Raw genomic sequence first — 16961 nt, 5'->3', positions numbered from 1 at the left:
TTATTACCTTATCATGGTCAATGCTCATTGTCTAGTAGTGATGGTGATGATAATGATGTATATGCACAACAACAGTTGTTGCAATCAATCGATCATCATTGCTACATGTCCACGCAGTTGATAAAGTCACATTCACTTGCAATCGGTCAATGGATCTTCGTTCAACTGTCGACCAGAGTGTTCTTGGCACAAGTATGGACAAACAGAGAGATCTTTCAAGATACATTCGTTCAATGCAATCCTTTCATTTGGTTACAAGACTATAGCACTGTTGACAACAAACAAGTCACTCCTACATCATCTCACAATGAGGTTGAGCGCATTATCAATATACATGCTGTCCCTGCCGATCATCTCAACACAATCCTATCAAACATAGACGTTGAGATACTTGATCATGATGCCTTTAGACCCTTCTCACGATCGACTCTTCATCAACATGTATGTTTGATGGCTGGCTCATCAACTCAATGTACTTACTAACTTATTGATCGGCTCAACATGACAGATCAAAGCATTACTCAAGGACAGAGTAGTTGGCAATGGATTCACTATTGGAGGTCACTGCCAACATCCCATTCTTAAGATCATCAGTGTACATAACAACATCAAGATTGGAATGGTTCACTCATCAACTGCAATCAACATTACAAATGCATCAACTGATGATCACTCTGACGGCCAATCACATCGTGCTATAGAAGAGTATATAAATAGTGCCAAGCGATCATTGGACAGTAGACGAACAAAGTGCATCACAGGCGCAATAGCAGTTGGAGGATTGGATCGTCACTTTGCATTGCTCGAGGAGATGATTGTGTTTCCCATAATCTTTGGACCAGTCTTTCGACATCTGGCCGTACAGCCACCCAAGGGTATCCTGCTCAAGGGAGAGCCAGGCACGGGCAAGACACACCTCGTTCGAACTCTCTGCACATACTACAACATACATATGATTGCGGTCGATGCCACAAAGATCAGTGGAACATACATTGGTGACACTGAAGCACATCTGCGGCGTCTCTTCCAACAAGCTACCAACTATGTGGCCGATCACAATGGATTGCCATGTGTCCTATTCATCGATGAGATAGTATGTTTCATTGTGTCAAACAATCAATCAATCAGTCAGTCTAACATAGAGTTCAACCAATCCAACCCTAGGACACTATATGTCCACCTAGATCACAAGCATCAAACAATGAATCAAGAGTTGTTGGACAATTGTTGACACTCATGGACGGAATAGAGTCCAGAGGAAATCTTGTTGTGATTGCAGCAACAAACAGACCAAACAATGTTGATCAAGCCCTGCGGCGACCTGGAAGATTCGACCGTGAGTTAGAGATCCCTGTCCCAGACAAGGCACAGAGAGTCGATATCCTTAAGGTCTACACCAAGACTCTACCAATTGGTGATGACTTTAGTATTGGTATGTTGAATTGAAGTCGCACACCTGTAGCTCGTACTAATAATCGTCGCATCATTCAGACCAACTTGCTGAGGAATGTGTTGGATATGTTGGAGCAAACCTTCAGTCAGTTTGCAGGGATGCTGCATTCATTGCAATGAAGAAGTTCGACAGCAACAGGGAATCGACAATCAATACCAAAGCTTGTATCCGAATGGATGACTTTAGGGAGGCACTGCGTCTGAATCCTCCTAGCCTTCTTCGGGGCCAGAATCAGATGGGAGAGGTGCCTAATGTAACTTGGGACGACATTGGTGGTCTAGAATCGATAAAGAAGGAGTTACAACTGGCGATTGAGTGGCCAATGCTCCATTCACAGGCCTACCAGCGGCTTGGACTCACACCACCCAAAGGCATACTACTACATGGTCCACCAGGTTGTTCAAAGACCACTTTGGTCAAAGCGATTGCCAACAGTTCCAAACTATCATTCTTCACGATGAGTGGTGCCAATGTGTTCTCGCCATACCTAGGTGATTCCGAGGCCACCATTCGCAATGTCTTTAAGAAGGCAAGGCAATCAACTCCAGCTATCATATTCTTTGATGAGATTGATGCCGTTGTGTCAAAGAGACAGAGTGGTGACACTGGCGACAGTGTCCAAGCGAGGGTCCTATCAACATTCCTCAATGAGATGGATGGCGTCGAGCAACTAAAAGGTGTCATCGTAGTTGTAAGTACTTTCCTCCCATCCTCCCTCCAATCCTACAGGGCAAGATACAATACTCATCAACCTATGCCAATCATCACAGGGTGCAACAAACAGGTTGGACATGATTGATAAAGCACTTCTAAGACCAGAGAGGTTCGACAAGATATTAGAAGTGCCACTCCCTGATGTGATGACCAGATCCAAGATCCTTGGGGTCAAGACAAGAGGTATACCAATGGATAATAGTGTTGATTTGGAATCAATTGCCAAGAATGTAAGGTCACATATGTCTTTCCAATACCTTCTTTCTAACATCCATTCAATCAAACCAATCAATCAAATCAGACACCTGGATATAGTGGCGCAGACATTGAGAACCTTTGTAAAGAGGCAACACTGATTTGTATGCGAAGGGATCTAATGTCTGGCACTGTCTCGATGGAGGACTTTAACAAGGCGTTGCTTGGGAAGAGTTAATAAAGACAATATTGTACATGGAATGACTTCTCATTATATTATATTTATTGTCTCTGTACTTTCCTTGCTGTTTGTTTGTTTGCGCCAATATATTTGCTCTTCTTGGACTTTAGTGGCTCGTTGATATTTGAAGGAGGCTTCTGGGCGAACCCATATGCTGCCTTGCGCTTCTGGAGAATATCCAGTTTCCTTGTTTCGTCTCTGGCATAGCCAATTGCATCTTTTGAGCATCCTTCAGTACGGTTGGCATCGAGGAATCGAACAACTTCCAAATAACCACCCATTGCCGCTTGGTCCATCGCGTCATATGTGCAGCCCTCTGAACGGTTGAAATGAAGGAACTTGAGTGTGTCAATGTCACCATTCATTGCTGCTTTGTCCATCGCATCAGTGGTGCAGCCATCTGTTCGATTGTAGTGTAAGAATTGTACCACATTCAAATGCCTCCTGTCTGCTGCAACGTCCATCAGTTCACTGTGAAACTGGACTTTGGAGTAGAGGTGGAAGTAGATCACTATGGCCAAGTGTCCTCCCTCCACTGCTTTGTAAAGAGACTCCTCGGGATGGTCATCCCCATGTCCATTGCTAAACAAAAAGTCCAGCATTGATAGGTGTCCTGCTTCCGCCACTTTGCTTAGCGCCCATACCGATGGTCGCTCACTTGAACTATTCCAGAGGTACTGAAGGACATCCACATGACCATAAACCAAAGCATCATCCAGTGCTTCGGAAGTGAAGGTAGCATCATCCTTTGGATAATTCTGATGGATATACCTAATTGTGTCAAGGTAGCCACCTTGAGCTGCGAAGTCAATGGTTTGATAACTACATTCTATGTCGGTGCGATTACGATGGAGGAACTTGACCACGTCCAAGTGGCCATTTGATGCAGCATTCGACAAAGCTTCCTCGGCTTCCCAATTGCCATATTGATGCATATACTCCAAGACATTGAGATGACCATGGTCCAATGCATAATCACTCCATGTTTCTGTTTTTGGCCGATTTGTGTGTAAGAAGGTCACGACGTCGAGATGACCTTTGTTTGAGGCGTATGTGATTGCTTCCATCAAATAACTATCAAACGTCCTGTTGTTATGAAGGAACTTGACAACTTCAAGATGACCTTTCTCGGCTGCATTCACCATCGCAAGCTCTGTCCAACAATGATCGTGATCAAAGATGTGATGATGGAGATACTTGATCACCTCCAAATGTCTTGATGATGCAGCTCCAGAGATAGCCTTCTCCGAGCAACCATGAGAACAATTGTCGATAAGGTACTTAATGACGTCTAAGTGACCATTCTTTGCAGCTTTGTCCATGGCTTTTGTTGAGCAATATTCATCACATCCCTTGTGAAGATACTTAATTAAATCCAAATGTCCATTTTCAGCAGCAACTTCAATCGAGCCCCACCTTCTCACTCCCTTGAGATTTTCATTGATGTACTTGACCACGTCCAAATGACCTTCATAAGCAGCCCACTCAAGTGCCTTACTTCCCTTCTCTTCACTTTGCTCGTTGAGGAACTTGATCACATCAAGATGTCCACCCTTTGCAGCCCAGTTGATTGCCAATTTGGTGCGTCCCTCTGATCTGTTGAATTGAAGAAACTTGACCACGTCCAGATGTCCATTGGCTGCAGCTCCATCAATAGCATTCTTTGTACAGCCCTCACCACGGTGTTGGTGGAGGTAATGTACGATTGAGAGGTGGCCGCCACTGGCTGCCCCGTCCATCGCCCTGGAAGTGCATCCCTCTTTCCTGTTGCGTTGCAAGAAGTCCACTACTTCATAATGTCCATTCTCTGCGGCCAGGTCCATCGCCTCGGTCGTGCATCCCTCGGTACGATGTTGATGAAGGTACTCAACGATTGAGAGTTGGCCATTCATCGAGGCATTGTTCATTGCCGCGGTTGTACAGCCCTCTGTACGATATTGATGAAGGTATTGAATCATCTCCAATGTCTTGGCATTGTCCATCGCATTGATTGAAGCAGGGGCACCTTTAAGATGTAGATATTTCACCATCTCCATGTTTCCAACCAGTGCCATAATGTCCAATGCCATCATAGTGTTGAATATCTTTGGTTGTTGTTGATGAAGGTATTTGATGATTGACCAGTGTCCTTGATATGATGCGAATGATTCAAATTCAACATCACAATTATCATAACGATGTAACCAAGGTATGTTAGGTCTTGGACTCTGTCTTTCCTTCAAGAAATGTGTATTGACAAAACGTAGCCAAACAGTAATCAATTGATTCCATTTGAAACACTTCATATCTTGTACATCACGATCACGATAATTCTTAAAATACTGTTTCAAATTATATAAATATTGTCTATTCAAACATGGTACATGTTTATCAAATATCAATCTAATCAATACTTTGTTATTGAATACTTGTTTGAATATCTTATCCATAATATATGATATTTATATATATATGTATGTATTATCTATCTATTATTATTGCGCGTCGATTCAAAATAATCAATCAACAAAGTTGTGGTCCTTTCCAATCTTGATATTAATAACAAAACAAAATATCTTCTTGGAAATGAACTTCCAAAATTATCAATGTTGACCAAAATAATGTTCATTGGATTGACCTTAGGACCTGTGTTTATACATATCAATCATTAATTTGTACATACTCCAAAGATCAAAGAATAAATAACCTAAATTTGGACTCAATTTATCCTTTACTTGATGTGCTTGAAATCTCAAAAAGGTGTGAAGATGATCATTCATTTAAATTTAATTTAGACTCTATCAACACAAAGAGATAGAGATACAAAAGATAGAGATAAAGAGATAAAGAGACAATGATGGATAGAGTACAAACATTAAAACAATATTGTTTCAATTATTTATTGAGACATAGAGAGAATATACCAAAGAATATAACAACAATCTATGAGATACCAGAGATTAGAGAGGAGTTTGTTGCGTTGGCAAAGAGGAAGAATATGGTAGACGATCAATTCTTCTCAGTCTTTGGTGATGTATTCATACTCACCGGTGCCAACTCAAATACAACAACTCCATTCTTAAACAACAATCCATTAAATGCCAATAGCAGCAACAAACAAGTGACGGATGGAGATGTAGAGATGTCAACAGAATCAAACAATAACAACAATAATAGTATAACAACAAGAGTTGGTAATAGCTCAACAACACGTATAAATGAAATAGATCTATCTGGTTTGGTTAGGATCACTGATATATCGATACAGTTCTTGACAAAGTATGATCATCTTCAACATTTGAACTTGTCATTCTGTACAGGCATCAGCAATGACTTTGTAAAGGTGTTGGCGACCAACCCCGCCATTCAACTGCAATCGATCAATCTGTACTACACCAACACGAACGATCAGTCCATCCAGTCCATCGTCAACACCTATCCCAATCTGAAAAGCCTGTCGATCGCCGGCTGCCAGATGATCACCGAGGCCGCCATCAAGTCGCTGTCCAAGTGCTCGTCGCTCACCTACCTCGACATCTCGCACAATCGCAAGCTGACGCCGTCGTGTACCAAGCATCTGGCGTTCAGCCATCTGATCTATCTGAATGCCTCGTGGCTGGGACCCGAGGCCAAGGAGGCCTCCTTCTACAAGTGCGCCAAGAACTGTCCGCACCTGCAGTCGCTGTCGATCGCCGCGTCCAACCTCACCGACTCGGAGCTGCAAAAGATCCTGGCCGAGGCCAAGCGCCTCACCTCGCTGGACATCTCGTACTGTCCTCAGGCGCTGTCGCTCGACACCAAGACCTACAAGTATCTGGCCAACCTGCAATCATTGTCGATCGCCGGCTGCAACTTCAAGGAGCCCATACTACGCAAGATCATGGAGTACACGACCAATCTGCGCGATCTTGATCTCTCGCATCAAGAGGGCACCATGTCATGGACATTCCTCACATACATCATCAGTGACGCTCACATCCTCCAACATCTGCATACTCTCAACCTAAGTCATTCCAAGTTTGACAAGTTCGACGTGGACACTCTCTTGCAGTATCCATCTCTCAACATCTATCTTCCTACAATATGATGTAGTGAGAGTGATGGTCATGGAGAGACTAGAGACTGGACCTTGTATGATTGATAGATTGATGGGATGGATGATGTAGTAGTAGCAATAGGATAACAAACAATACTTAGTTAAATATATAAATAAATAAACGAATCATAGCTTTATCTTCTTCATCCTTTCTTTCAAGAAGCTTGTAGCTGCTACTTCTCAAGTGTACATAGGGTTTTGTTTGATTGTGTTGTTGTTGGTATTGAGGCTGAGGCTGAGGCTGAGGCTTAGGACTGGGTCATGAGGCCAGTCCTTAGTCCGCGGGGTCACAAACTCAACTCTCTCTAATATGATATCGATTCTCTTGGCTCTGCGGTCAAAGACAGCTTGAAGCAATCGCCCTCAGACACTATCTTATGACCTTGTAGTCCTGCAGCCACCTCTGGAACAACTTGTAAATTGTAAGGAGACTGGAATGGTGATGGATTGGTGGTGGATTGGTGATGGATTGAGTGTTAGTGATCGTTGATTAATTGATTGATTGAACGAATGGACTTACCTGTTGATATTGTTGTATTTCTTTGATGACCTCTGCTACCATCCTGCATTTGAAGAAGTTGACAAAGCCATTTTCCAGCTTGTCTGGATTGCCTTCTTCGATGAAGGTTAGGTCGGAGAGATGCACGCCAAGGTAGGGGATGCAAGGCGGGTTCGAGTTGTGCAGCTGCTCGCGATACGCGGCGAACGACAGATTGGGCGAAGTCAACGTGACAAACTCCTCAAACTGCTTCTGCTGCTGCTTGGAGATCTCGCTCCACGTCTTCTGGAGTCTATTTACAGAGGCCGAGTGTAGGGCGGACACGATGACAAAGACGCAGTTGAAGTTGTTCAGCTTGCGCAGCTCCTCCGTCAGCTTGACAAACTTCTTGAGGTTCTGTCCACGCTTCTTCAGGTTGTTCTCCTTGACGATGGTCGTGACCACCCAGTTGCTCACCTCGTTGAAGCGGTAGATCATCTTGAGCAGGTTGGGCGACCTCGTCTCCTTGTCGCTCTTTTGCCACGACAGCGACAGCAACTCCTTGCTGGCAATCTGTTTGAACATGTCAAACTCGATGATCGTCAGCTGTCTCGCTATCTCCTGTGGGTCCACATCATCAATCAATGATACAATAGGTATTCTCGGTAATAAAGGTGGTGGAGGTGGTACTCCAAACGTTGCTGTCTTTGTCATTCCTGCTCCTGTCAACTAATGATGGTACGTGTGTTAGTGATTGATTGATTGATTGATGCCACTCGCTCCTGTACAGTACATACCTGCTTGTTCAATGTTGCCTTCAACAACTTGTTCAAGGCCTCGTCTTTACATTTGGTGATGAACACTTCGTATTCATGGAGCAACTCGGCATCAAAGTCGTGGAAGAAGACATCGACCCATCGCTTCAGGAAGTTACAGATTCTCAGACGGATCTTCTTCTTGCCAAGGTTCTCCTGTTCGACGAGGAACTGCTTCTCGGGGTCCTGTCCGACAATCTCTGTCGTGTTGTCATTGTACGTCTTGGTCAGCTTCTCCAGCACGTACTTGGACGTGGTGAATGAGCGATATGTCAGCAGGAAGATGTCGACGTAGCCCGACACTGAGCCAATGATGTTCTTGTTGTAGAGACGCTCGATCAGCTTGTCCGTCGTGCCACCCTTGATGTTCTCGCGCTTGCCATCCACCTCGGTGATGATGATGCCCTCCTCCTCGACGCGGTCCGCCTCCGACTTGGCCTTGGACGCCAGGATCTCGTTGTAGCGCGCGTTCAACGCCTTCTTCTCGACGATCAGTGTGTCGACCATTTTTTGCATCTCTTCCGTGCGTATCTGCAGCGCCTTGTTCTCTTCGACAATGTTGAGCACGTTCTTGAGCGTGAAGATCTCGGACAGCAAACGGCGCTCCTCGCGACGACAAACCTCGGCTTGTGCCTTGGGCGCCAGCGCCATGAATGCCGGATTGGCAAAGGTCGGAGACTTCTCCTGCTGCAGCAGCGTGTCGTAGGACAGCAGCGATCGGTACTTCTCGGGGTACGTGAAGTTGATTCGCTCCTTGAGTATCTTGCGATCTTTGTACAGCGACTCCATCTGGCTGATGAGTTTGGACAGCTCGTCGGGTGCAATGTCGGGCGCACTGTTGTTGCTCAGTGTCATGTCCTCAATGCCAATGTCCATCTCGTATGGCGCGTCGTTGTAGCCGCCGCCAGACACAGCGGTCTGGCCATTGAAGTAGTGGTCGTTCTCCACCTCGATCTCGATCTCGCGCGGTGTCCTTTTGGATGTGCCGCGCGAGTTTGCCAGGTATGAAGGGCTGGATGGCTGGCCCGGCGACGAACCCGTCGACGTGGGCAGACGTCCCGAGCTCTTTGTGATTGTGGACGATGTCTTGCTAAAGAACTTCTCGATGCGCTGCTTGGTGCTCGAGCGGGGCTTCTTGATCGAGTCGGAGAATGACGAGTCATTTCCCCCAGGGAACGATTGTGAACGGTCCAGGCTGTTGCCCGATGGTGGCTGGAGGGGCGGCGAGTGGCGATCCTTCTGAGTCTTGCAGTAGCCGCTGTTGCTCAGCTCGTTGGGCGAGTCATCGTCGACCATGTTGTACTCCTGGTTGAAGCTGCTGTTCAATGATGATGTGGGCGGCGACGAGGCCATGTTGTCCGGGTCGCTAAATGATACTTTGGTGGCTGTTCGGGGAGGCAGTGGCGGCTTGGATACGCCCAAGTCGGCCTGGGCATTGTTGTTCTCCTTGGTGCGTGGCGACAGGGTCTGTGGTTGTGTGGAGGTAGGCGGCGACGTGGATTGACCGGGTTCGGACGTCTGCAGCATTGTCTGGATGGCGTTGGACGCCGGCTGTTTGAATATTCTCGACTTTGTTGTCTTGAGCTGGCTCAGCGGCATCAAGGGTGGCGGCGCAGGGATGTTGCTGCCACCCGTCTGGTGCAAAGGTGGCGGAGGCGGCGATGTCGACATTGAGGGCGCTGGCGCCGGTGGAAGGTTCCGCGAAACCTTGTTCGAAGGTGTAAAGTTATTGCCGCTGCTACTGAGTGTGTTGGCGCCATTCGCCTGTGGCGGAGAGCCTCCATTCATCTTCTCGCAATGCTTCATCAATGCGAACAATATCCTGACGACTACGGCCTCCTTGTCTTCGGAAACAAGGTCGGGCAGTCGTAGCAGTTCGTCATGGTTGAAGTTTAAGCTCTCGCAACCCTTGACAAAGCTAGTCAAGTTCTCCTGTTGGTACGTGCGTGGGTGGACAAGTCGGAGTCAGGTGTTAGTCGGGGGTAACTAGGTCACGTGTCTGTCACATGATCGATCATGAACTTACTCGTTGAGCATATTGCGATAGATTTGGATTGGTCTTCCTAACTGTATTTGGCTTTACTGTATTCAATAGTCTGTTCCATGTTGGTTAGTTATCCATTCCACTCCACTCTACTGTACTGTATTGTACTCTATACTACATACTTGCATAATACAAGACCTGTCTTTAGAGGTTCACAAATCGGATGTGATACCTTTGTCTTGGTCAATTGAAAGATCCAATCGATCACTTGTTTCTCTGTCAGTCGATTAATAATGTTAGTCGTCGAGTTGATTGATCCATGGATTGTGACTTGTGTCCATGAAATCCAAACCACATGCCAAATGGACATACCTTGTAGATCTGACATATTGAATGGTATTTGATAATGTTGTTGTTGGCAACACTACTGTTGTTGTTGTTGTTGTTGTTGTTGTTCCAACGCACTATATATATATTATATCGATATAACTTGGTCCTGTTTATCTATATCTACAAGATGTTGGCTGGAGGATTGATTATCAACCAAAGTCAGAATAACTATGTCTCTATATATCTATCTATTCTATTCTGTTTATCTGTCTATTCTGTCTCTAATATGTCTGTTGTGTATTGGTTGGAGGTCCACCTATGTATATGTATATGTATAAACATAAACACAGATATATATAAATATGTTATAATGGACAAAGGAAGGATACCAAGCAATAACAACAATAAGAACTCAAGTATTAGGATGGAGATGTGGATTTTTGTCCAAGTCGATTGTGGTGTGTCTCTGTTTGTGTGTGTGTGTGTATGAGGGGGTGGTGGGTGTTGTGTTGTTGGCAATGTTTGGGATTGAGGTGTGGATGGTTGGATGAATGGATGGGTCACCACTTTTGAGATAAAGACGATCAATAATGACGAACTGTCTTTGTTATGTGTTGTGTGTGTGTGTGTGTCTTATTGTATTTGTGTGTGTGTTTATAACATAATGTGATGGTCTCTGAAGAGACACACTCACTCATTCAATCAATCAATCAGACAATGACACACAGTCTTATACTTGAGGCTTGAACCTACCCTAAATGATGATGTCTATTGATTGTGGCCTGCTGCTGTTGTTGTTGTTGACTGACTTGTTGATTGAAGGGATGTAGTTTCTATCTATCTCACAAGGAGTCATAGGACTCGTGTGTTATGTGACATGGGCTTTGAGACCAAGTTTATCTAAATGAAATGAATGAGTGGAGTGAGTGAATGGAGCCAGCCAGCTAGCCAGCCAGACACCATACCAAACAACAGAGAACAACAACAAGTCACAAGTCTCCACACCCAGCGGTGATACTCCACCTGGATGGGAAGGTGGTGCCCACCCATCTACATCCATCATTGGTTGGCGGGGCATCCTGCCCTGAGCCTAACCAAACMAACCAACAATAACGCMAACGTATCATCCATCTGTTTCTCATCAAAAAAACAAACAAAACAAAACAAAAACCACAACAAAACCAAACAAATGGTTGTGATTGAATGCAAACCTCTGAAACACTCCATAGTTTTATAAATATCTTAAACAAACTATCCAAGATGCGGTGTAGATCGAACTAAATGACACTGGTTGTTCATGATCAAAGTAATAATACTCGTCTAAACCATGATCCAATCGATGTTTATCAAATTATAATATATATATTTACCGATGATGGTGGGTTGTGCAAGCAACTTGTGGATAATGGACCAAGATAATTATATATTATCCAACTTCATCATTCTTTCGTTCGTTTGTTTGTTTATTTGTTTGTTCAAACAAATAAACAAATGAATTTGTTCAATCATACAATGAACAGTTAATGATAGTGATAACATAGAAGATTATGATGATGACGATGTTGATCAAATCAGGTCAAACCTCGTCAGCATTGGCTGTGAGTGGGGAGCAAGGAAGTGTGTTAATGTGTTTAGATGGCAGAGTGCTGGCTTTGAAAGAGTGAGAAGTAGATTACCCCAGGGTGTAGATGATGATGATGATGATCAGGCCCAAAATCTGCGCGTGGCATCCATTGCTGCCCACTCTCTCAACTCAACTTTATATAACCGCGCGCGAGTGAGTGTATTATCATCACCTTTATTGCTTTCATTCATTGATACATTCATTCATTCATTCATTCATTCATTGTCATTCATTAATACATTCTTACGAATGTTATATTCATATACACATACATAGCAAGATAAAGATGTTCAATCACCTGCGGTCCAATGGCCAGCATTTCATTAAACAGTATGATTACAAGGTTCCATTCCACCCGTCCATGTACATTCCATCGGTGGAGGATACATACTTATGTTGTTCAATCAATCAATCAATCAATCAATCAATCTAGATTATTCACAAGAACCAATGGGTTCAACAACAATACAAGTGTTGCATTTAGAGCTTATAATCATTCAAACATTGTTGGTACATCGACAAGGAGATCATATTCATACTCTTCACATTCTTCACATTCACAATCGAATCATAATGGTCATCAACAACACAATGGTCATCATCAACATCATCATAATGGTAACAACACTGGTAACAATCAACAACATAATCAACAACATAATCATCATCTCAGATCCATTGCACTTATTGCAACAGCTAGCGCAGCAGTTCAAACGAGTAGGGACTTTGATTTGACTTCATTATTATACTCTACAAGTCATTGCAGTACATTGCCATTATTACATCTCAATGATTTTGCAATGTTGATCACACCGCCAGGTGTAGGCGAGCCGCTCAATCAAGAGCCAGTCAAGATCCTGACGCCAGAAGAGGCGATCAGGACCATCACAGAGGAACCCATCTCAACCACGAGAACACTGCTGCGTCTAATCAAGCTGGGCGTCATCATGCTGCCGACGCTGGTCACTCTCCCACTGGCCTTCATTCCTGGCGTTAACAACCTGTGGTGGAGTCTGCTGCTCGAGACCATGCAGTTCAGTGGCACGTGCTGGATAAAGTTTGGCCAGTGGATCAGCACGCGGCCAGACCTCTTCCCCAAGCCGCTGTGCGAGCGCTTTGCGCGTCTGCACAATGCCTGCCCCTCGCACGACTTTGAGTACACACGTCAATGCATTGAGGCCAACTTCCACAAGCCCATCGATGAGCTGTTCCTCTTCTTTGATGAGACACCCATGGCTTCGGGCGCCGTTGGCCAGGTGCACAAGGCAGTGACGCCCGATGGCGTGGTGGTAGTCGTCAAGGTGCTTCATCCCCAGGTAGAGTACTTTATCAAGACGGACTTTACAATCATCTACACGACCATGTGGCTGTTCAGCAAGATACCGGGCATGAAGTGGCTCAGTCTGCCCGAGTCGGTGCTCGAGTTTGGCAAGTCGATGATGAAACAGGCAGACCTGGAACGCGAGGCTGAGCATCTCAACACGTTTGTGCACAACTTTAAACACAACAAGGAGGTCATCTTCCCCAGACCATGCTATCCACTCGTGTCCAAGACGGTGTTGGTCGAGACATACGAGCCGGGCGAACCAATTATGCAGTACATCAAGACAAACAGTCCATACAACCCAACGCTGGCGCGCATTGGACTCGACGCGTACATGCAGATGATGTTGGTCGACAACTTTATCCACGCAGATCTGCACCCTGGCAATGTGTTGGTGCGCGATGCCAAAGGTCAATCGGTTGGCGAGAATGTTGCCCAGCAGCTCCAGCACCTGCTACACCAGCACAGATCACAATTCTCCACCAGCGAGGATGTTGGTGGATATGCCAATCCCAACCTGATCACACTCAAGCGTATCGATCTGCTTCATGGCAAGAAGGAGTTGCCCAAGTTGATACTGCTGGATGTTGGACTGGTCACAGAGTTGGACCAAACGGACAAGTCACACTTCAAGGAGTTGTTCACCGAAGTAGTCAAGGGCAATGGCAAGGCTGGCGCCGAGCTCATCATCAAGTACGCCAGGGAGGCAAGATGTTCTGAACAAGAGATATGTAAGTTATACATGGCCGGCTGGCATCGCGTGATAAAGGACAAAGACTGACGCATCCCCTCACCACAACCAGTCGAGTTCAAGGAGAAGATGGGAGAGGTGTTCAACAAGGTGCAACATAGTAAGCTGAGCGAGATAAATGTCGGTCAGCTGATGAGCCAGGTTCTGGGATTGGTGCGCGAGTATCATGTAAAGTTGGAGAGTAACTTTGCAACGTTGGTAATGGGCACGATCATATTGGAAGGCCTGGGCAAGCAATTGGATCCCAATCTTAGTCTGTTAAAGGCTGCCATCCCATTCCTCTTCCACAGACAGACGTCATATATTCTACCCGAGTTCTATAGATATCTCGTGAGGCCCAGGAAGCCTTTGGACGATGAAGAACTGAGACAACAACATCAGCAGCAGCAACAGGAACATCAACTGGAACAGGAACAACAATCACAACAATCACAACAACAACAACAATCACAACAACATCAACAACATCCTCTAAAGTTGCAGCAAAGAAAGGAGAAGCAGCAACAACCTCAGGAGCTGTAGTTCTTGCTATTGACACATTGTTTATTGATAAACATACCATTTGGATGACCATGGACAGACTCCAGCGTTGTCCACTATCTGGACCTTGTATTGTACTCTTTGGACGATGACGACGATGATGATGATGATGCTGCTGCACTACATACCCCGTGAGTGAATCAGTGGATGGAATAACAACAAACCTTGGATGGGATGTGATTGATTGATTGCTTGTTGCTTGGTCTAGCTCCTCTGCTTGGTTGATGAGTATCTTGGCAGCATTGCTCTCTTCTCCTCCTATAATGATGAGTTGGGAAAGGGTAACAAAGGGTAAGATGTGTCCAAAGGGGCATAGTTATGATGTGATGATGGTGATAATGGTGAGGATGGTGATGGTGAATATGTAGAGAGAGATAGGGATTAACTTATCGTTTGGTCCACCTCACTTGAATGAGGGAGTCTACGACTACTACTACAACTACAACTTCTTCTAATGAATGTACATGAACATGAGATGTATATAGAAGTGATTGATTGCAATGCGATGCACTTGATGATGACGTTTCTTACCATTGATACATTGTCCTCGGTGTAGACTAGGTGGGTGCCAGGTGTCTGGTTATGTGTGGTCACGATGGCCGCGGCAGACTTGACGATGGTGGAAGTGTTTGTTGGCGCTGTTGCCTTGGATGGTGTAGTATTCGTTGCTGCCCCCGAAGCCACGGTGAAAGATGTCGGTGTGCTTGTTGCTGGAGGTGGAGGTGGAGGAGGCTGTGCCGCATCGCTGTAAGACTCTGTCGAGCCATTGTGTTGACCATTCGGATGGTTGAATGCGTTGCTGCTGTTGATTGTGTTGTTATTGCTATTGATGTTATTGCTGTTGTTTGTGATGGGAGGAGGAGGTGGAGGAGGTGTTGATGGAGGAGGAGGTGGTGGAGGGCCACCCATCACGGGCATGCCCTGGACACCTGGTGGAGGTGGAGGCATGTGCATTGGAGGCATGCCAGGTGGTGGCTTGAACATTCCCATGCCCATCATTGGAGGGAACTTCATGTGTGGCATTGGTGGCATGCCATGAGGTGGACCATTTGGATGTGGAGGATAAGGTGGGTATGGCATTCCAGGAGGTGGGAATGGTGCGCCATAAGGTGGCAACCAATGTGGTGGTGGCCTATACATGATGAATGAGTAAGTAAGTTAGTCTGTGTTTAACATACATTTGGTCGCCTTCGCTCATTCCTCCGTCGTCAACCATGTTCTTGTCCTAGCCTGATCGTCACGTCAATCATCGTATCAATCATCATATCATTCAATGTTAATAGTTACATGTTTTGTGCCATGAATCCTGGATAACCTGGTGGAGGTGGAGGTGGTGCCGAGTCATGATCACCTCGTCGACCATCACCCTGTCGACCATCGCCATGTCTACCACCATCACCTTGTCTACCATCACCACCAGTTCTCTGTCTCTTATCTGCTCTCTCCAGTTCCTCATCATCTGGTATACCCTCCATTCCATAGATCTCAAACTCTACACTCTCTCTTCCAGGCTTTGAGTTTGGTACCCTAAATACGAAGTTTGTTAGTATACTACTTGTTTGTTTGCTTTGTTGTTGCCTAACATGACATAACATACTTTGTCAAGACCTCCTTGTGTACGGTCTGCACGTGTACTACCATGCCGCTCGCACTTGCCAACTTTCTATTGCAATGCGTGCATTTGAAATGTCTTGCCTTTTGATGTTGGATTAGAATCTTCTCATCATCAAATGTACGTTCACAATACCAACAATAAGGTTTCTCGTTTCCTTTCTTCTTCTTTGTCATTATGTATATATAAATGTATGTATGAATATATAAGTAAGAGATTGAATTGAGTGAATTGAATTGAATGAATGAGCGAATAATGAAGCGACTTGTGTTTTTTTGATGTTTTGTTTACAAAATGAGTGAAAGTGAATGTTTATGGGACAATTCACTTGTTATACTTTATTCAATTGTTTGGCTAATCTTTCATTATTACGTTGTATCAGTAGTTTCTTCCTTTCCTTTACATAATATAATGATACAAGTAATACTGATACAATTCCAACCTCTGTAAATATTATAATATTTCTTCTACTATGTGCATTTCCTTTTCCAATATCTGGTGTTGATTGATTAATATCGATATCAACAACTTTTGGACATGAATTAAACTTCTCCACTTTATCACCTTGATCATCTATACATATTGATATTGATCTATAACCAGTTTCTAAACAATATGTTAAGTCCAATTCTGTATCATCACATTTTGAACATGAATCAGGAATATCTATACATCTATCATCCTGTTGTCCATGTTTATCTAAAGGTCCATAAGCACCTGGAACATATCTTAAAAATGAATATTAAATTAATATTATATTTTCTGGATTACATTTACGATCAAATTGATGAACTTACAAATCATATTGTACAAAAGTTGATGATA

General features: G+C 44.6%; 6 protein-coding genes across 6 annotated transcripts; 3 read left to right on the top strand and 3 right to left on the bottom strand.

Moving 5' to 3' along the window:
- Nucleotides 1–105: 105 nt before the first annotated feature.
- Nucleotides 106–2600, top strand: SAMD00019534_121760 (hypothetical protein; the record flags this gene model as incomplete). Its single annotated transcript, XM_012892552.1, has 6 exons — nt 106–441; nt 509–1093; nt 1165–1432; nt 1492–2144; nt 2224–2397; nt 2469–2600. The coding sequence occupies 6 exons, from the start codon at nt 106–108 to the stop codon at nt 2598–2600; spliced, it is 2148 nt and encodes a 715-aa protein (XP_012748006.1).
- A 44-nt stretch (nt 2601–2644) lies between these two features.
- On the bottom strand, nt 2645–4585 carry SAMD00019534_121750 (hypothetical protein; the record flags this gene model as incomplete). Its single annotated transcript, XM_012892551.1, has 2 exons — nt 2645–3591; nt 4102–4585. 2 exons carry the CDS (start codon nt 4583–4585, stop codon nt 2645–2647), a joined length of 1431 nt encoding a protein of 476 aa, XP_012748005.1.
- Nucleotides 4586–5445: 860 nt separating this feature from the next.
- On the top strand, nt 5446–6663 carry SAMD00019534_121740 (hypothetical protein; the record flags this gene model as incomplete). The annotated part of the gene is made up of 1 exon (XM_012892550.1): nt 5446–6663. A coding segment is annotated over one exon (1218 nt), but the record flags the coding sequence as incomplete, so codon positions are not given.
- A 320-nt stretch (nt 6664–6983) lies between these two features.
- SAMD00019534_121730 (hypothetical protein) lies at nt 6984–10343 on the bottom strand (the record flags this gene model as incomplete). Its single annotated transcript, XM_012892549.1, has 6 exons — nt 6984–7109; nt 7199–7885; nt 7954–9903; nt 9998–10067; nt 10138–10231; nt 10328–10343. 6 exons carry the CDS (start codon nt 10341–10343, stop codon nt 6984–6986), a joined length of 2943 nt encoding a protein of 980 aa, XP_012748003.1.
- Nucleotides 10344–12709: 2366 nt separating this feature from the next.
- Nucleotides 12710–14506, top strand: SAMD00019534_121720 (hypothetical protein; the record flags this gene model as incomplete). Its single annotated transcript, XM_012892548.1, has 2 exons — nt 12710–13964; nt 14037–14506. 2 exons carry the CDS (start codon nt 12710–12712, stop codon nt 14504–14506), a joined length of 1725 nt encoding a protein of 574 aa, XP_012748002.1.
- A 457-nt stretch (nt 14507–14963) lies between these two features.
- SAMD00019534_121710 (hypothetical protein) lies at nt 14964–16312 on the bottom strand (the record flags this gene model as incomplete). The annotated part of the gene is made up of 4 exons (XM_012892547.1): nt 14964–14975; nt 15056–15656; nt 15812–16051; nt 16122–16312. The coding sequence occupies 4 exons, from the start codon at nt 16310–16312 to the stop codon at nt 14964–14966; spliced, it is 1044 nt and encodes a 347-aa protein (XP_012748001.1).
- Nucleotides 16313–16961: the final 649 nt, after the last annotated feature.

Source organism: Acytostelium subglobosum (assembly GCF_000787575.1).
Source record: "Acytostelium subglobosum LB1 DNA, scaffold: scaffold39, whole genome shotgun sequence".
Taxonomy (NCBI): Eukaryota; Evosea; class Eumycetozoa; order Acytosteliales; family Acytosteliaceae; genus Acytostelium; species Acytostelium subglobosum.
Note: the sequence above shows the minus strand (reverse complement) of the source record. Positions and strands in the feature narration are given on the sequence as shown.